At 43.8% G+C, this 19794-nt stretch overlaps 3 protein-coding genes across 8 annotated transcripts in view; 2 read left to right on the top strand and 1 right to left on the bottom strand.

Moving 5' to 3' along the window:
- Positions 1–182: 182 nt before the first annotated feature.
- On the bottom strand, positions 183–1719 carry LOC147240768 (zymogen granule membrane protein 16-like). Of its 2 annotated transcripts, none has more exons than XM_086193104.1 (4): positions 1596–1719; positions 1456–1511; positions 1195–1321; positions 183–1076 (listed from the first exon to the last, which is right to left on the bottom strand). In XM_086193104.1, exons 1-4 carry the CDS (start codon positions 1631–1633, stop codon positions 764–766), a joined length of 534 nt encoding a protein of 177 aa, XP_086049230.1. In that variant the 5' UTR covers positions 1634–1719; the 3' UTR covers positions 183–763. The 2 variants fall into 2 exon arrangements, with proteins under 2 accessions (XP_086049230.1, XP_086049231.1); XM_086193105.1 differs by having other exon boundaries at positions 1650–1719.
- Positions 1720–3966: 2247 nt separating this feature from the next.
- On the top strand, positions 3967–5396 carry LOC147240767 (zymogen granule membrane protein 16-like). 2 transcript variants are annotated; one of them, XM_086193055.1, is made up of 4 exons: positions 3967–4104; positions 4189–4244; positions 4379–4505; positions 4624–5396. In XM_086193055.1, the coding sequence occupies exons 1-4, from the start codon at positions 4067–4069 to the stop codon at positions 4934–4936; spliced, it is 534 nt and encodes a 177-aa protein (XP_086049181.1). In that variant the 5' UTR covers positions 3967–4066; the 3' UTR covers positions 4937–5396. The 2 variants fall into 2 exon arrangements, with proteins under 2 accessions (XP_086049181.1, XP_086049182.1); XM_086193056.1 differs by having other exon boundaries at positions 3978–4050.
- Positions 5397–6237: 841 nt separating this feature from the next.
- Positions 6238–19794, top strand: part of samd12 (sterile alpha motif domain containing 12) — a 95667-nt gene continuing 82110 nt past the window's right edge. Inside the window, exon 1 of one of the 4 annotated variants that reach the window (XM_086192735.1) lies at positions 6238–6433. In XM_086192735.1, coding sequence (XP_086048861.1) covers positions 6421–6433 — 13 coding nt within the window. In that variant the 5' untranslated portion in view covers positions 6238–6420. Of the gene's footprint in view, positions 6434–6494; positions 7159–19794 lie in introns of those variants that run through there. The other 3 variants (XM_086192734.1, XM_086192733.1, XM_086192736.1) reach the window with 3 other exon arrangements.

The raw sequence follows: 19794 nt of genomic DNA, 5'->3' as shown, positions 1-19794 counted from the left end.
CACCTGCTGCGTCTGCAGCATTGAACACTTTTTTTCTTTTCGAATGTCTATGCAGGATATAATAAACACACTTGGCACTGGAGGAGGAGCGTAGCAGCGCTGACCGACGCTGGAGCCTCAAAAAATATAAAAGTACTCAGCAGAAACAGTGAACATGACCTCTGTTTACTTTATTCTTTATACTTTATTTTTGATTTCTTTGTGCTATCCAAGTCAACATTTGTTGAGTGAAAGTAAATCATTTCAGCTTAAATCCTCTAAAAGAATCAATACTGTGTCGACATATTTGGTGTGCAAATCATTCATTTTATTGCTTGTATTCGTTAATGACCTAAAACATGGTCAAGTGGGCGATGGCTGCAAATGCAAATTTAAAAACGCAATGCAGACAAGAAAGAAATGTTGACATTAATGCTTGGATCACAAACTGGCCATATTAGTCTTAAAGTATTTCCTCAGGACATTAAGAGATATCTTTATTAAACAATGCACATTTCAAAGACAGGAAGTACATGACAGCAAGGTGAATAATGCTCTGTGGCTCAGTGAGGTTCCAACTGTGCTGCACATAATCAAAAAGGTGAGAGGGTTATTAAATGATTTCACCTCATTCCTCACAGCTTGAATTTCAAACTCATGTACAGTAGAACACGAGACGATTTTAAGAAGATGTTAGTACCAACTGGCTCAATACTCCTGGTTAACAGTTCAGCTGAAGATGTTTGATAGTTGGGTGAACGACAAGCGTCCTCAGTTGTTCTCCTCAGTGCTCCACATCTGGATCAACAGCTGCCCAGTGGCAGGCGATGGAGGTGATGGCACCATGGACTCGACCGCTGAGGAAACGCAGCTCGGCGTCGGGGTGCCGGGGATACATGTTGAAGGAGTAGCCAGAGGCCTGGCCTGCACTCAGTGTGCGGCCCCTGCTGGTGGTGAACACCACTGACTGCAGGTAGTGAGCAAACTTCCCAGACACCTGCATGATGGCTTCTCCTGGGTACAACTCCATCTCCACGGCGGTGCCGTACGTGCGGCCAGCAACTTCAGACCAGACAAAACCATAGCGGAACTGGAAGCTGTAGAACAGGAAGAAGAGAGGAATGAATCCCACCAGATCAGCTCATCAAATGAATGTGCTTCTTCCTCAGAGCAAACACCAAGTCACTGAGTCCTCCAAATAATGTTGCTATTCACCCGTAGATATAGTTGCTGTAGGCCTCCCACACTCGGACCGCAGTGATCCGTCCCTCCCCAGTCAGACTGTACCGGCTGCCACTTCCTGAGCCCACCGGCGGGGAGAAGGAGTAGTGATGAGACTCCACTTTGAGACAAGAGAGAGCAGAATGAATGAAAGGGTTCATACTAGCCGCCTGTGGATAGAAGCACGCACACAAGTTTCTTTTGCATTCATGCCTTGATTTTCATCTCGCCGAGCATCTGCTGAATTACTCTTACCATCATCAGCCCACACAGAGGCTGAGAGCAGAGCCAAGACGACAACGCACCGCATTCTGGGAAACAACAAAAAATTACATTTGAGGCGAGTCTGGATGTTTAGACAATAAACTGAATCAGCAAGAAATACAGTCGCATACCCCTGTCCTCTTGAAGAGAAGTGCAAGAATAAATGCATCAAAACAATCACGTACTAACAGACGAGTCCTCGTGAGCTGGAACGTGGAGTTTTCCGCATCGATGAGTGAAGCTCTGCCACTTTTGAAATCTGTCATTTGACTTGGACCATAAGAAGTATTTATACTACCTTGATGCATTCCTGAGTACATTTTTCAGGGCGTTTCCTCATCATATCTGCATCCTGGTTGAGACGGTTTCAGGGAAACGAGTGGGAAAATCTAAAATTGATGTAATGTCACGGTTCAGTACTCAAACAATGACGTGGTGTCAGACATGTAACATAAAGAAAGGTTGATGGAGAATTCAACAGTTTGACTCCTCTACACCTTCCAGATCTGAAACCATTTATCCATCGTCCTGCAGCCAGAAGAAGTTTGAACAACAAAAACTGCAAAAATGCTGCACTATTAGCTTTAATCTTCTCCAACCAGCAGTTGAAGGAACATTTTTGCCTTTGCCTTCATCATCCCCAGTAAAACCACAATTCCTTTTAACTTTTATGCAGATTAAAGACGCAAATTATTAATTTATAAGCTAAATTACTACAGCTGGACAGAACCAGGCTCCTTGTTTCTGATGATCATGGTCAACTAAGATCACCGTGTCTTTCCTGAAGCTTCTCGTTGATTTAGACTACAATTCCTATGTTATTTCCAAAAACAAATTATAATTCTGATTACTATTCACTTACATGATGCTCTGCAAGGACAATGTGCAATAAGGTGACCACGTTGGAGGTCTTTGCACAATTAATTGTTCTTTTTTATTTTGAAGATTCCTCAGGGTCGTTCTTCAGCTCTGGGAGGCTGGTTGCTCTTTGTGCTATGCAGGTGCATGCAGTAAAACATTGATTTATATTCCAAAACACCCCGCCTCCGCCGTGTGATTGATTATTAATTGTCAGATTGTTGAAGTTAAAGCTGCAGCAGAGACGTGTAAATTTTCTCTTGTGTGTGTGTTTTTTAACAGGCTAATTTCAACATGGGCTGCACTGTGGCCTCACAGCAAGAAGGTTCCAGGTTCCAGTCCCGGCTCCAGCACAGGATCTTTCTGTGTGAGTCTCCATGTTCTCCCTGTTCCTGTGTGGGTTCTCTCTGGTTCTCCAGCTTCCTCCCTCAGTCCAAAGACATCAAGAGGGGACGAGGCTGATTGATACTCTAAATTGACCGTAGGTGTGACTGTGAGTGTGAGTGGTTGTCTGTCTCTATGTGTTGGCCCTCTATAACAGTTATTGTGTCACACTGATGGCATGCAGGCAACCATTATGATCACCACGGGGTCACATTTAGGGTGACATGTGTCTGTTATGAATGGCAGAGAGAGCTACTTTAATGTCTCCTCAAAAGCAAAAAAAACCAAACACTTACGAGCTCTTCGATGTGTTGCTGTGAGGACTTTGAGTTTTCGTCTAACGGCGTTCGTTTTTTTAATGTTTTGAATGTCTTAACTGGACGCCACAACTTCACACGTTTGATGAGAGTTCCATCGTCTGAAGACATCTGAAAACTGAATTGAATCCACAGTCATAGCGCCACCTCGTGTTTGCAGGATGAAATCTTACAATAACCGACATCCTAAATTTCAAAAAGACCCTATGATGTCATGGCATGATGAAGAGCGCAAATCTGTACTGGTTTCTGATTGGCCAGGTATGTCTGGCTTCAAAATCAGTTCAGCCTCTCCAGACATTCCACAGGTCGTACGTACATTGAACACCTTCCTGCCGGTCATACTAAAATTTTGAGGAAGTAAAATGAATATCACCTTGCCAGCATGATAAAGATTGGATAATTACGGGGAAAAAAAAGATTAACAAAAAGAGAATGGAGATGAGGTCTCGCTACCGTTTTGGCTTCGAACAGATTGTTTTATACGTCACATGACGCTTGAAAAAGACTTTGTTTCGAGAATTTGAAAATTTGATAACATTTGGAAAGATTGAAAAGACAAAAGATTCAATTATTTGTCCAAATTCAAGTTAGAGGGCAGACTGGAAGTAAGCATCCGGGGTTGGATGCAGTATAAGCTCCGTAACTCTGAGTGAAATGAGCCTTGGGTAAACTCTGCGGGCTTGAATGTTCCTCTGTGCAACATTATGATGCACTGCTGCTTATTCAAAGAAACATTAACGTTATTACAGCATGACTGACCATGTTTGAAATCGTGCAAACAAACTGGAAATACTGCAATGTCACATAGCATCAATTTTAGATTTTCCCACTCGTTTCCCTGAAACCGTCTCAACCAGGATGCAGATATGATGAGGAAACGCCCTGAAAAATGTACTCAGGAATGCATCAAGGTAGTATAAATACTTCTTATGGTCCAAGTCAAATGACAGATTTCAAAAGTGGCAGAGCTTCACTCATCGATGCGGAAAACTCCACGTTCCAGCTCACGAGGACTCGTCTGTTAGTACGAGATTGTTTTGATGCATTTATTCTTGCACTTCTCTTCAAGAGGACAGGGGTATGCGACTGTATTTCTTGCTGATTCAGTTTATTGTCTAAACATCCAGACTCGCCTCAAATGTAATTTTTTGTTGTTTCCCAGAATGCGGTGCGTTGTCGTCTTGGCTCTGCTCTCAGCCTCTGTGTGGGCTGATGATGGTAAGAGTAATTCAGCAGATGCTCGGCGAGATGAAAATCAAGGCATGAATGCAAAAGAAACTTGTGTGCGTGCTTCTATCCACAGGCGGCTAGTATGAACCCTTTCATTCATTCTGCTCTCTCTTGTCTCAAAGTGGAGTCTCATCACTACTCCTTCTCCCCGCCGGTGGGCTCGGGAAGTGGCAGCCGGTACAGTCTGACTGGGGAGGGACGGATCACAGCGGTCCGAGTGTGGGAGGCCTACAGCAACTATATCTACGGGTGAATAGCAACATTATTTGGAGGACTCAGTGACTTGGTGTTTGCTCTGAGGAAGAAGCACATTCATTTGATGAGGTGATCTGGTGGGATTCATTCCTCTCTTCTTCCTGTTCTACAGCTTCCAGTTCCGCTATGGTTTTGTCTGGTCTGAAGTTGCTGGCCGCACGTACGGCACCGCCGTGGAGATGGAGTTGTACCCAGGAGAAGCCATCATGCAGGTGTCTGGGAAGTTTGCTCACTATCTGCAGTCAGTGGTGTTCACCACCAGCAGGGGCCGCACACTGAGTGCAGGCCAGGCCTCTGGCTACTCCTTCAACATGTATCCCCGGCACCCCGACGCCGAGCTGCGTTTCCTCAGCGGTCGAGTCCATGGTGCCATCACCTCCATCGCCTGCCACTGGGCAGCTGTTGATCCAGATGTGGAGCACTGAGGAGAACAACTGAGGACGCTTGTCGTTCACCCAACTATCATATGTGGTTCATTTGGGTTATTTTTCGAATGTACTGACTTCTTAAAGCAGGAGCATCTTCAGCTAAGCTGCAAATCGGGACTATTGAGCCAGTGTGACAGAAACATCTTCTTAAAATCATTGAATATTCTACACGTTGTTAAAATTCATGTTTGGATGTGCGAGATGAAATCTTATCCTCATATCTGTCTAAGCACCCTTGGCAACAGAGGGCATTATTCACCTTGTGGTCATGTACTTCCTGTCTTTGAAATGTGCATGCATTGTTTTGATAGAGATAACTAGGAGTGTAGGGAGGACTTGTTTTGATTAATTTATTTTTTTAACTGTTTTATTTTTCTTTGCAGTTGCACACATCACATGCTTGTAATATAATGTGATTAAATAATCAAATAAAGAAAAGACTGATATGCACATTAAAGCACGATGATCGAGTGGACCACCAGGCTCAACAACACAATTACCATCACCGATTTAATGCCAAGTTGAACTTTTAAGCTTTTGAGCAACACAGTAGTCGTTGATCGGAGAAAAAAAAAAGAAAATGTTTATTCAAAATAGCATAAATACATCCATGCTTGTGACTGCACACTACAGAGAGGCTACTTGATTGCACTTCGCCCCCTTAGAACATGATGTAACAGTGAATAGTATCACTTCCTTCAATAATAACCTTCAACCTGGAGGCCTGCGTGAACTCACAATGATCCAAACAGCTTTTAGCATTTTAAGAAGATATTCAACAGGTCTTTTCTTTCCTTCAAGATTTTAAAGTAGCCGGTTTATGATGGAAGCTATGATGCTGCAAACCAGAAGCAGCTCAACTCATCACACAAGCAGGGTGAAGCGTTTTAGATGTACATTTCCTTGTTATGGACGTCCTCCTGTCATTTCTAATTATTTTTTTTTATTCAGACTTGGAAGTTTTACATGATAAAGACACATCAGTTGTCAAATCCAATTAGGTTGATCGTCTTTGTGTTTTGTTTACTCCAGCTAAAAGGTTATTTCAACACATTTTCTGATTTTCACCAAATATTTCATAGTTTTGATGAACTGGTTGTTTCTGGAGTAGGACCTGGTGATGTTGGCTGGACATGTCATATTTTAGTCATATGTGTTACGTAAGTGTGGATATGTGGACTTTTATAATTATCAAGTAATTTGGTTTGCAAAAGCCGGACTGCGTTTTCCTTTTAAAATCCACAAAACACCGATTTTACTCTTTCTTTTGTATTCTAGAATCGATCCAGCCTACATTTCCCAGAATCCTTTGAGACGTCGGAGGCGGCAGCGGCAGCAGGAGCAGGAGCAGCTGTGAGCTCTGGCTTGCCCGCAGCAAAGTGATGATAACACGCCAAACAAGGTACAATGAGAGAGCGTTGAGTTTCCCACTTCATCAGCTCTCCCCTCGCAAGTGATGCCCAAATCTGTGGAGTAGCGTCATGGCTGTCCAAGGTAAGACGCCGGGGCTTGTGTGTCATTCCTTGTTGAATTGAAGAAGGTAATAGTTGTGGCGAGAAGGCAGACTGAGCCGCATGGTGTGCGTGCGTGCGCGCGCGCGCGTGTGTGTGTGGTCAAACCGCGTGATTGGGTGATGTTGCAGCCTCTTGCTCTCTCCGCATTACGCGCACTTTCCCGGTCAGCTTCCATTATTACACGGTTCAACTGAAATAATTCTTGTATTCAGTGTGGGGCGTTCACACACACGCACACACATAGAGGAGTGTTTATGCGCAGGCTCTGTCTGTATAATGCTAGTGTGTGTGTGTGTGTGTGTGTGTGCGTGCGTGCGCGCGCCCGCGTTGATTGTTTGCTCAGCGAGACAAACTGGTTAACAGGTCTGCGACCAGCGTGCAGCTCTTTTGCACAATCATCTCCAGTGTGTCGGGTACTGTCTGTTCTCCGGGGGATCCCACAGTGTTCATATTATTCACCGCTCTCTCTTCATTGTTGTGATGCAACAGAGCACCGTGTGTTTTTGTGTGTTCGAGCTCGTCTGGCAGCAGGTGGTATGACGTGAAGTCTTGTCAGTAAAGAGTTAAGTCGCACCTCCGAGGACGTTAGAGGTGAGAAAAGTACACGTCAGTGTCGGAGCTCCCCTGACAGGCAGTCGCTTGGGATGCTTGGCCAATCTCCTCACCTTATCGGGGGCATCTTGTGGATCCAGAATCCAATGAGAGGTATGTTGACGATAAGGGAGGGAGGGGGGGGGGGGGGGTACACACGCATGCAGTGGAACCTGCTCCTTCTTAAAGACTTGTAGAGAACAGTGCCAGTGTTTGCCAGTGCAGGTATGAATGGTATGAGAGTGTGTGGCACTTCTGCATACCTGGTCCACAGCCTGTCAGTCACCTGACAGCCAGCACAGCTCAAAACACGCTGAGTGATGGAAGACTGCTTCTGTTGTGGGCTGACATCTCCATTCATACTGTAGGTTTGCGTGCGCTGGCGTTTCTAGCAGGGGTGACACAGCACGGAGATTTGCATGCTATGGGTGTATGGAATTAGATGTTCTGCATGGCAAGAAACCAGATAGACGTATATAACGTGAAGGTTTATTAGGACGTTCAGATAAGTTCAGTTCGGTTGTTATGGGCTCCTTAATGAGAGAGGCGTTTATTGATTGTAGTGGTAATTTTAAATGGGCTAGATCAGTAAACCTTGAGTTCGCGCGTTTGCGTTTTCACTTTAATGTTTTAATTTGTGACTCTTATTCTCATTGTAGCTGATTTACTTTGACCGCTCAGTATTCGACGACGGTCACGTTAAAGCCTTCGTACTTTTGGACCAACGTTTGTGTCCGTACGCCTCTCAAGGTCGGCAGATATTGCTTTCCGCTACCATTTTTATATCTTTACCACCATCGTGAGGTACCTTGAAATGCCAAGATTCACTTTTGCATCTTTTTCAACCGCTTCTAAGGTAACTTCAGTAGATTGAATTAAACGGCTGCAATACGATGATATTTCACTAGTTTGTCCAAATGCACCCGCGTCTCCTCTCTCACCAGGTTACCAAAGATTACAGAACTGTAAAAAAAAAACCAACCAAAACACTTTAAATATACCTCCTCTTACTAGGGACCGACTAAAATCTCATCAAGCCTCTGAGTTGACAGGAAGTGCTCTGGTTTGTCTTGTAAAGTATGTGACAAACCTTTTTACTGTGCGCAACAGCAGCTATCACGCTGCTCCCCTCCCGGATTCTCCTGGTTTGTGTAAGTTCTCGGAAGTGTTTCACCTCTAGTCCGGATCTGTTTTTCACATCACGTTTTCCACCAGATTTATACTGTCGAATCTCACACTTCAAGTAAAAAAAAATGACGCTTTTAACATAAGATTAGTAAAAAAAAAAAAAAAAAAAATTTAAAACAAAGAGGTGTAGCAGCATTAAAAAAAAACAAAACTGAATTCAGCCTTCTGTTTAATTGGTGCAGAAATGTAAACACAAGTGTGAAATAAAGGTGTCAGTAGAATTTGTAACCGGAGCAATCCGTGCAGCTCCAGAACAATCATAATTCACTGACTCGTGTCATTGAGAGAGAGCGAATAATGGGTCATGTCCTCATCCACTGAAGCTGAAATAACTAATATGCCTGGCAGAAATACGGAGAAAAACACACAGAAACACGTAGCTTCAGCTCGGAGCAGCCGCACGGTGCACATAAAGCTAAATATGCACCGATCCAGTGGTGGAAAGTACATTTGTTTCTGTACATTACATTTTTAATTGGCTTTTCTCAAATATTCATCCATCTCTGTGACTCTACCTCATAATACGCAGGTAAAACGTTCCAAACAAACCAGACAAACATTCCGTCGAGGCTGCGCCGCAGAGTTTGTAACTTTAGACAAGAATAAAAATCAGTTTCTGCAGTAGAAGAAGACATCTTCTGACTGGCTTGTTTCAGAGGCACCAAGCGCACTCTTATCTGCTGCTGAATTAGCCACAGTTAGCAGTGTTTCTATAGTTAGATCCAATCAAATAAAACTAGTTTGGTTTGTTTCTCGGCGCTACAAGCGAGCGAGCGAGCCCCTGTGGATCGGACCAAGCTCAGTGCAGCGCCATCACTTTTAATTTCCGATGAAACGTTGGAGAAAAATCACACAACTCTGCAGTGTCACAGTTTTTCTGTTCCAGTGCCTCAACAATCCCACTCAGACTGAGAATAGAATATAGGTCACTTTCACTTAGCTGAGGGTTTTTTTTCTTCTCCCTAGTCTGGGTGCAAAGACAAAAAACTGCAGAAATTTCTGCAAAACTTGAATATGGAGCCGGAGGGGGTGTGACCACTAGGTATCCATTGATCTGATGTGTTGGGTCTCGTGTGTTTATGCGGGAACAGATTCGCTTTGCCAGGCTCATATTTTCAGCAGTTTGTTGTTGCGATACTTATTTCTACTCTTACGTCACATACATGAAAAAAAAGGAACTTAGAAAGATTATCTTGATAAAATCTTTTCCCGCTTCTTATGATGTCAAAACAATTTGGATCAAATTTGAAATTAAGATCACCAGCTTTTTTTTTTTTTTAAATTTGAATTTATCTTACCTTTGGGGCTTCAGCACGTAAAACAGAAAGTTGTTGGTTTTCCACCCTGGACGCCTGCCTGCCTGAGGGTGAATATGCTAGGAGACCAGGCGGTGCCTCGTGGCCAAGCGCATGAGTGATTATCACAATGCTAAGAACTACTTGTGGCACATCGAGGGCGCTGAACACGCCAACCCTTTCGGTCAGGGGGGTAAATAGGATGTTGAAAATGTACTTAGTACCATACCCAGATTGAGCGCTCCTTTGTTAAAATACCCTGAAGGTGTTCTGTTGGATTCAAGGCCGGCGACGTTCTCCATCAGGTCACACTTTCAACTTTCTGCTTCAGACAATCCTGTGTGCGTTTTGGGTCTTTTGGATTATAGTCGTCATAGTGAACACATGGAATCACCTCATCTAGTCAGCCAGTAATTTAGTAAACCGACAAACAGTCTCGGGTTCATCTATGAAAGATAGAAGAGAAAGCAAGGTTGTTGTTTTTTTTTAGGATTTCAATGCAATGTCTTTTGCACAGTCTGAAACTCCCATCCAGATATTGTTTTATTGATAATCCCTGTGCCAAGTCTGAAGCACTTGTCTTTCTGTTTTCCATGCAGGAATATGGAAGTAGTCTATAGCATCATGCTGAGAGGGCGACTACCGCTGTCTGCCTTAAGCCTCTCAATAAAGAAGTTCTGTGTGGTGAATCTATACTAACGAGAACCTTGTTAGGAATATGCTTTGACTGACTTCCCCCAAATCCTGCACGCTGCATGCGTCATGTTGCAGGGGGTTGTGCTCGCTTCTGTGGTACTGCAGGAAGAGCCAGTATAACAACTGCAAATTCCTGCCAGATTATTTTACAAAACAGCATCCCATTTGTTTGCTGTCTCTTGAATTAGCTTGGGGGCTAACTCCCTCACCCGAGTAGTTGGTTAGCCCTGCTCTGGTGTTTCCACCTTCACCTGTACACATACATGTCTGTGTGTCGCTCATTGAGCTGTAGTTCAGTCCCAGGCTGCAGCAGGACGGCGCTCCAGCTTCAGAAGCTCCTCGAGCATTGAGGCTCTGGACCGTCCACTCACCAACTCATGCTGGTGCTGATTGGTCCTAAATTTTTGTTTAAATTTTTGTTTTTAGCATTATGGTATGAGCTCAGAAATACGCCACACGCCTCGGACCTTGACGGTTTTTTTTGATGGCTGATAAACCTCCTTCTCCTGAGCTCCTTCTGCCCGTTGCCTGTTTTCGGAACTCGGAACGATGCTGCAAGTCTGATCTCTGTATATATTGTGTGTGTGTGTGTGTGTGTGTGTGTGTGTGTGTGTGTGTGTGTGTATGTGTGTGTGTGTGCATGCGTGCCCGCTCTCTTTAGGCATTGCCAATCATCAGAAGGTAAAATCCGCCACTTACATGAGTTTGTCATGGCACTTTAATTGAACACGGTTTAGATGATAAATAAAACGGTAACGGTAACCATGTGGACTTTTACAGCCGTTTACTGTGAAGACATCAAATCACGACAAAACATCCCTCTTTTTTTGTTTTGGTGATTAAGGCTATTTTTGATCTGAACGTAGCATGTAGGCTTCTTGGTTGCTCATGTCACTGTTTATTTCACTTATATGTCCATGTATTGTAGACACACAGGCTAGCTGGTGCCCACGTCCAGCCGCGGCAGTGTTTACGCCCGTGGCTGAGGTTGTTCATTTCACTTCTTCTCTCTTGCCTCTGTGCGTCAAGCCTCCTTGATTTGTCCTGTCCGGTTTTGTCTTCTTGTGCAGCCGGTTAGAAAACTCATTCCAAATCCATCCCTCGAGATCAAGCCCACTGACAGAATTAGTAAACATATTTGTTTCAGTTGATGGGATATCGTAGTCTAGTTAATTTAGGAGTTTTCCAGCCCATCTAATAGAAAAATAAGGGATTAAAATGACCAAAGATGCAGCAAATGTCACCGGAGAGCAGGATTACATCATCGTCCCTCCCATGGGTGGACCTACAGCCATGATGATGCAGCTTTCTAAAATGCTGCTGCATGAAATTCAGAATGAGAGCAGGCAGCAAATAGGCAATAAAATACAAAGTGGGGAAAAAGTAGTTGTGGGCATAAAGTTTGCCTCCCTGTTCACAACAACATTCACAAATTAGATGTCAGCAGCAGACTTGCAGAGACCAGCATCTCCTGCTGAATGGATATGAGCAGCAAGTAAATGGATGGCTCTGCTTAACAGATGTCAGGGGTGAGCTCATTACAATTCTATTGGGTTTGTCTGTGCCAGGAGGAGGCGAAGAGTCTGCTGCCGAGACGTTGTATAAAGATGGACTCTCCTGCTGTACCAAAAGGATTGTATTGTGTGTGCACGTACAACATTTGGAACCACAAACTTTGCCCTGGTGTCCAGTGGAAAGGATTTCTGGTACTTTTCCCCCCCTTTTTTAAATATCAAGTTTCCAAAATAAGGTTGTTAGGCAGCTGCCAGTACTTTATTGGGCAGCTGCTGCAGCATCAGTCGAATCGTGTGTGTTTTGTCTTTGGACTGAAAAGATGTCCCAGACTGGTCGCGGTGTCTTTGACGTGATTGGTTGAAGTTATCCCATGTGGGACAGATGCCAAACTACTTAGATGATGTCACATTCTCAAATACCACCTTTTCAGGATGCCGATAAATTCCACCGATTTGATTTACTAAACGATTCATGTGGCTGTTACACATGAACGCAGTCTTACAGTGGAACTACTGGATGCAGGAGCAACGTGCTGCTACAGTCTGTGTACGACCCCAAACTTAACCTGAGATATAGAACAGTAGCTCAGTAAATTGCAGTGTTCCTTATTCCATTGACCTTTCTTCCCCTCCCCAGATGACTTTGTGTGTGTGTGTTTTTTTTCCCTTTTTTTTGGTTTAGTTTTGGTGAATATGCTGCATCATTCGACCCCCCCCCCCGTTGTGTAGAGGGTGTCAGCTTCAGTCTCCCGTGACCATGAAGTTCTCTGGGCTTTGTTCTGCTGACTGATTAGGAACTGCTGAACACAGACAGCTTGCGTGTCACTGATATTGCAGTAATAGAGGGAGCCGGAGTCACGCCGAGACAAGCTGTACGTGCCGCTTTAAGTCTGACCGCGTACTTTACTTTTAGACAGGCTTCATATTTTTTTAGACTGCCAAAGGTTCTCTCAAAAGCAGAAAGTTTGCCGTGACGGATACGCAGCCATAATGACGGAAACCTCTGCATATCCACGCGTCTCAGATGAGCAGTAATCTTTTGATATCTGCATATGAATGCAAAATCTGCGGGCAAAGAGCTGGATTTTGGAACTGCAAGCAGTCTGGTTCTCACTGTGGCCTCAGTCGTTAGAACCAGACATGTCGGAGGTGGAGTTGGTGCCGTGCAGGTAAAGAAGGCCGTGAAGCATCAGCTGCAATGCAGTCTCACAACCTGACAGAGGATTTAACATTTTAGCTGCATCTGACGTTTCATGTTTCCCTGTCAATTGACTTCCAGCCTGATGCGATCATATAAAGTGATGCACACCTAAAAGCACCACAATTGTGAGATGTAGCGCAATTAAATAATTGATTTGGGATAAATGCGAAGATGTTGTAGGGAAATTTGTACAACAAACTTCGGCGCAGCAAAGGTCAAAAGAGAGAAACCTAAAACTTTCCACTTAACCAGCAAAAGGTCTTCTTTGGATGCCATATGGAGGAGGTTGGTATCTCTAATGAAACATTTATGGATGATACTCTGCTTTAAGCAGTCTATTTTTGTAGCATTTTAACTGTCTGCCTTTGAAGGCGGGTGGTCTTTTGCCTGGGATACTTTCTTCATAGCAAGCCAGAGTTAGTAGTTATATTTAGCTCATCTGCGTTTGTGCTGTAAATGGGTCATTTCACTGTCTTTTTCTTTCTAGCTCTGTCTCACTGACATATTTCTCACAGGCTTTAGAAAAGAGTGGATGGAGCTTCCAGATCTGAGAAGTGAAGCTAATGGGAGGAGCTACTGTTTGGGAGAAGAAGCATGATTGTACGGAAGGGAAATGATGTATTATTTCTGCCCAAGACGTTATGTTATGCAAAAACAATGCAGTTGATATTCACCTGGGCAGATTGATCATTGCGCCACCTGGTGGTAGAAGAAAATCATGTTTTTGGTTGATGCTGATGTCCTCTTACGCTTTGATGTTCTTTTATTAATTCTGATATTGCAGTGGTACTGTAGTGAGGTGATTAATTTCATCATAGAGCAGGAAAGTGTTCCAGCTTGACTCCACCTGGTCAGATATTTTCTAGACTTGGCACAGTTGACGAGAGTCGCCGCCCCTTCAACTTGAACATGAGGTCACGGTGCCACCTACTGGTTACAGGAAGTACTGGTGTGTGTTCTCTCTCGTAGACGTGGGTGGAAAGTCGAAGAGCAGCGGCTGACCTGACAGAGCTTCATCCACTCGTTTATTCAGCCACGCGCTCTTTCACTCTAATTTACATCATCTTTTATTGATTTCCCTCTCAGAATCTCACTCATGTTCTTTTTTTTAAGAAGAAAAAATACACCCTTGTTCTCAACACCACCTGCAGAGTTCATGAGATTTGGTTCACTGTCTCCACTACAACTCCTTTTGCTATTAGCTCTGTGTGTGTGTGTGTGTGTGTGTGTGTGTGTGTGTGTGTTTCTGACGGAAGGTGGCACGGCAATATATTGTGACGCTTCGTGTTGTGATGCGATATCTTAATCAGAACATCTCTTGTCATTGGCATTTTTAGTTTAACCTCGAGCTGAGACGAAGCAGTAAGTACATGATATTTTTCCTTTTTTAGGGGATTTTTTTTCCAGCGGTACTGTGACGTGTGTGTGTGTGTGTGTGTGTGTGTGTGTGTCTGTGGTGGGGGGGGGGTTGTATAATCACTGACACCACTCCACCTCCACACTTTACATGCAGCGCTGTCTGAGTTGACCCACTTTTAATTGTCTGCTCCGTGGATGTTACCTGAGATCACTGGTCCGCCTTGAATCAGATAACGGAGCGGATTCATGAATTTTAATGTCGCAGGAAAAGATATAAAAGGCAGCTCTATTAATGACTCATGAATAAGTTAAGGTAACAGAGAGATGCCCTACTTTGTTTCCGTGTTTGACACAGAAGCACCTTATCTGTGAGCCATGTAAAGTGAAGTACCGAGTTGCTTTACGCAACCCGGCGTTCTCATCCTCTTGAAAGACTTCCGTAACATAAAAAAACCCTCAAAATAAACTTCAGATAGCTGCGACACGTACTGTAGATCCAAACGCCTCTTGAGTTCTGCCAGAGTAGAAAGCACTTGCTGTTTGACTTTCTTTTCCCTTTGTGTCTGCAGCTTCACTTTGTCCCTTTTTTTAAAGCAAAAAAAAAGAAAAGGCACCAAAATGACAGCTTTTCCATATGATTTCTATAAGCAACTGTGGAGAGAACGTGTATCGGGGAAGCTGTTTGACATGAATTCCATTCCCGGCTTTGCTAATGACAGTTTTAAACTGCAGTGACATCTGCCCATGTAGCATTTCCTGTCTGTTTTTTTCATTAAAAGCAATCCTAGTAGTATTTTGCATATTTGCATCACTGAATGAAAATGCATTCATACTGTATTTCCCTTTTTAAGATTCTGAAATATACTTTTCCCTACATTACAACACCTGGGTGTGTTATCTCCTTCCTCCTCCTCGTCTTCCACTTCTTTCCATGCAGGCCACCTAGTGGTTAAGGGTCCCATTGCATGCAGTTCTAAATAGTCAAAATCTGCTCAGACTATGGTACGTAGGTGCGTATGTTTAGGGGATCATTCTAAGTTAAAACGGTCATTCTTAGTTCAGGTGATTAGACACTAATGGAAATGCAGTATTGAATATTTCATCCTTGCCAAAAGATCCCTATAAATCCTACACACTGGACCTTTAATCTCATTTAGCAGTGAGCTCATCCTTCACTCCAAAACATCCTGTTCTGCAGGCGATAATGTGCTTCACCCCTCTCCTTCACTCTCTCTCTCTCTCTCTACCCTTCAAAGATAATAAGTACTTCAGTACTTGTACCACAAGGCTCGTGTTGTGTCATCTGCCCCCAACTGATGGAGATAGACTTTCAAAGGCCCCACAGGGGGGGCAGACACATTCACACCCTCTTTCTCTCACATTTATTATTTTTGTGGTCTCACGGATGTGTGCGCGCACACATGCATTTTGAGATGCATGTATATCATTGTGGATAGACGCATAGGATTTCACCTACCTGTCAGGAGTAAATCCCTCTTCTCGGTTATTTCCAGCGTTTTTAAAGGCTTCACACGCGTGAGGAGGACGGATTTCTGATTCAGCTCCGAGTCATAGTCAATGACTGAAATGTCATTTAGTCAGTTTTTGTGCCGGACCGACGTTCTACACTTCCAAGAGCCGCCTGTTAGCACAGTTGGGTTGATTCAGTAATGAGCCACATTCTTCCTGTGCTTGTGTTACTGGTGAACTGTGATGAACTTCACCTTTGGCTTTAAAGTCTAAAGCCTAAAACAGACAAAAGGACAAAGAGCAGCAGATTTGGTCAAATCTCCAGTCGTCTCCCTCTGCCCTCTTTGTTTCTGGGTTATGCATTTAATTCTCTTCACAAACTCTATTCTTTCTGCTCCACTTTGAGAGTCAGCCAAAGAGAAACGGATCACTACGAGCCTGAGTGCCCAAACAGAGCAAACTTCACTTTTGATTATATGGAGCTACTGCTAGTTTGAACCAGCGCTGCCTGGGAAAGTCTCTGGGGGGGTTAGTGCGGAAAAATAGTGTTTGACGTCTCTGGTTCTTTCATTTTAAAACATGCCCCCCCCCCAGCACAACAGGTTTTCAGCCATCGGTGTGGTTTAGGAGAAAGATGTCAGCCCCAATAACTTCATATGCTCCACCCCCTCCCCCGTTCACTTCATCTAATGTCCAGCAACTCCACTTCTGCATGTTTTCATCTCAAAAGCTAAAAACGTCACAGCCGGCAGCTTTTATCCATGCGCCAAAACTTACACGGTAAATATTACTCCTTTGTTTTAATGTCATTTTTTCTTTCTCCCTGTGAGATATTACACACCCGATGATGTCGGCAGGACGTCTGAAGGCTGTTGGAAACATATTAGGCCCCTAAATTCATAATCTCAAATAATTACAGACATTTAGTTTTACAAAAGAGGAGGCGGTGTCTGTGTGCAGAAATTAAATCTCTATAAATTCAACTCAATGAAACTGAAAGCTTTGTAATCATGTATGTCTGTCTGTTGACGATGAGCCAAGCTGGTTCAGGTGGCGTCATGGCAACAGATGCAGCAGGGCTGTGCAGTAAAATCGATACAGCTACATACATCATACTTTTTATTTATTTTTTTCACGACACCGTATGGATGTTACAGCTGCTAGCATCAACAGCTACATGAAGTGTTTTCAGTAAACGTGCACAGCTGTGCAACTTTGCAAATATTGTTCTTATAAATTGCAATGAAAAATTTGGAATCAGATCGTCTGAACTCACCTTGTCCCCTGTTGTCAGTGTGAAGTGACGTGTGTACGGTCTCGTTTGACTGCCCAGGTGCTACACAGCAAGTTAAATTTTCAGATTTGGGAGAAAAGAAATCATTTAAATTAACAGAAAATGTGTGAATGTTCAGTGGTGGCGCTCTCGGATCATGCTGACAGTGTCAGGGCTGCTTTCATACTTGACTGCTTGGTGGTAGATTTTGTTCAGAACCATGTACCCCAATTAAGAGACACGGGAGGTGGTACGTAAGTAAGACAATTCAGTGTTAATCTTCTCAATAGTGGAAATAGACTTGGCTGTGCTAGGATGGCTTGATTCACTGTCTCCCCTCATATCTCACCCACCCCCTCCCATGTGCCTCGTTTTATGCAACCTCATTGAGAGAAAAATAGCAGTGGGAGGAAGGAAGGAGCCAGGCGCCCTCCCTCATCTGTCTCTCTCTTTGCTCTCAGTGCTCGCACAGCGCATGTCAGGGAGGACGGGTGCTATTTTTAGTAACTGTTGCTGATATAAAAAAAGCATCTCCTTGCCCCCTATCAACCCCCCCACCCCTCAGGTGAAGGCAGACAGCAGTGTCTTTCTCCACCTCTGTAACGTCTCTTGACATCTTGTCATTTATCCCTTTAGTCAATTTTCCTGAAGCTTTTAGCAGAAGGATGTATAAATTCTCATCCAGGGTGGTTGCACACTGGACTCGGGTGAGGAGAAGAAGGGGGGTGGTGGTGGTGGGGGGGGGGGGGGGGGGTAGGAGCTGGGAGGGGAGAAGAGAGGAATAGTGAGTGAGGGATTCGGAGAGACGGAGAGCTTCGTGCAGCGCATCTCAAGTCGGTTTTGTTTAAACCATGTAGGGCCACTCATGTATATTCTCTCTGCGTGTGAAAGACTCGGAGCCGATCTGCAGCTGTGTCACGTTGGTGATACTCCCTCGTGTGATGCTGCCAGTCCGTCCACATTCAGACCGTCTTTGTTATTCTACTATATTAAACCCGCAAAAACAAACTTGTCAAATTCTGATCTAATTTGATATTGGGAGTAAACACAGAGTTAAAAAAGAAACAACAACTTTGAAAACTGGATTCACTGCAGTTTAATAAGTGGTGAGCTCATTTCCTGAGTAGAACCAAGTCTGTCATTCCTGTGAGGTTTTCCTTTGAATTTCAACACTTTGATTTCCTTTTTTCTTTTCTTTTTTTTTGACCACAAATGTGTATCAGTCACCTATCGATCAACCTTTAGAGGAGTGCTGTCCACCGGTACGGAAGCATAGATCTTGGTGCCATCCTTCTACCTCCCCTTGTCGGAGATGTTTTTTTTGTGTTTTTTTTTGTTTTTGTCATCGCTCTGTGACGGCGGCCTGAAGTAAGCCCTCATCTGGCTGTTGTCCTGAGTGTGGAGGCCTGCTGCCAACCGGCCCACTCAAATGTCTGTTTGACTGATGGCTGTCAGACACCCAGCCAGCACCAGCGATGAGTCCCTGTGGGACATCAAGGGCATCCCAACATTTGTTTCTCATAGAGCCTCAGTGCCTGTGGGACCTTGTAATGTGGTTTTGTCATGTGTGAAGTTTTGTAGGTTGCACTATTTTCTTTGTGTATTTGGTTCTAAATGATGGAAAAAAAAAAATAAGGGTGCCCGTGAGGGTTGTTGTTTTTTTCTTTTTATTCCAAAATAGCATTGCTCAAATCTGCATGTGCACTGATGTGATTTTTCTGGTAGATTTGTGTCCGTTCTTTCTACCTCTCTAAAGTAATTCTTTGACCTTTTTTAATTCAGCAGAAGCTGACGCAGCCTTCAGGTGTGATCAAAGCGTGTTTGGTTCTCGTTCCACACAACCCAGCCAGCTGTGTTGTTTTTAGAAAGTGGGCAGATTGCATGATGACAAATGGCCTATTTCAGTGACGCCGCACAGCTCACCGCGAGCTGTCGCCTCTGTGTTTGCATCACTGCCTGATGAGACTGAAATCGTGTCCCAGCCTGACATTTCCAACGGAAAACATAACAAAAAAACAAAATTATAATGCCTACAAATTATAATCTGCAGTGTAGTATACACAGCCTTAAATTAATCAACCCCTCAGGAATCAGTGCAGTGGCATTTTGTTTTTGAAAGGTTCGAGTGCACCTGACTGCAGTACGCAGATCGGGGTTGAGCTACATGTGGGCGGGGCTAAACGTTTGACTCCGCGGTTCCGAATGGCTAGGTTTAGGCATTAGCTCGAGAGAGGTTAGGTTTAGGGTCAGAATGCTTAAGTTTAGGCATAGGTTCCGAATAGTTGCGGCAAGTGTGCGGAGTCAAACGTTTAGCTCCACCCACGTTGAGCCTCTCCTCCATCTGCGTACTGCAGTCAGGGCGAGCGAGGTTGATCACAGTCAGTAAAAGAAGGAGTTTAACTGGATTCATAGTTGTAAAATGTTTTACATTTCTGTTTATGTTTTATATCCAAATTAAACACACGAGAAATCGGTTTAACTGAAGAGGATGGAAACACACATTTGAAAGTCACCTCATACACACACAGGGTCCTTTTTCTTTTTTCTGTTCCACTTTTATTGAGATTTCTTTTCCTTCTTTCGGCTCCTGTTTACTCAGGATGTGGGAACTTTTTGTGTTAATATTATATTTTTCCTTCGTCAGTGAATGAAGTAAATGAAACTAATTTAAAGGGTGGTCAGGAATCTGTATCAACAGTGTCTGAAATAGATGTGAAATCCTTGCGACTGGTGTGTTACAAAGATCTGACTCTA

Source organism: Aulostomus chinensis, chromosome 22 (assembly GCF_037954235.1).
Source record: "Aulostomus chinensis isolate RoL2024-O1b breed Wild chromosome 22, RoL_Achi_v1.0, whole genome shotgun sequence".
NCBI lineage: Eukaryota > Metazoa > Chordata > Actinopteri > Syngnathiformes > Aulostomidae > Aulostomus > Aulostomus chinensis.
The sequence above is the reverse complement of the archived record's forward strand: the minus strand, read 5'-3'. Positions and strand labels throughout refer to the sequence as shown.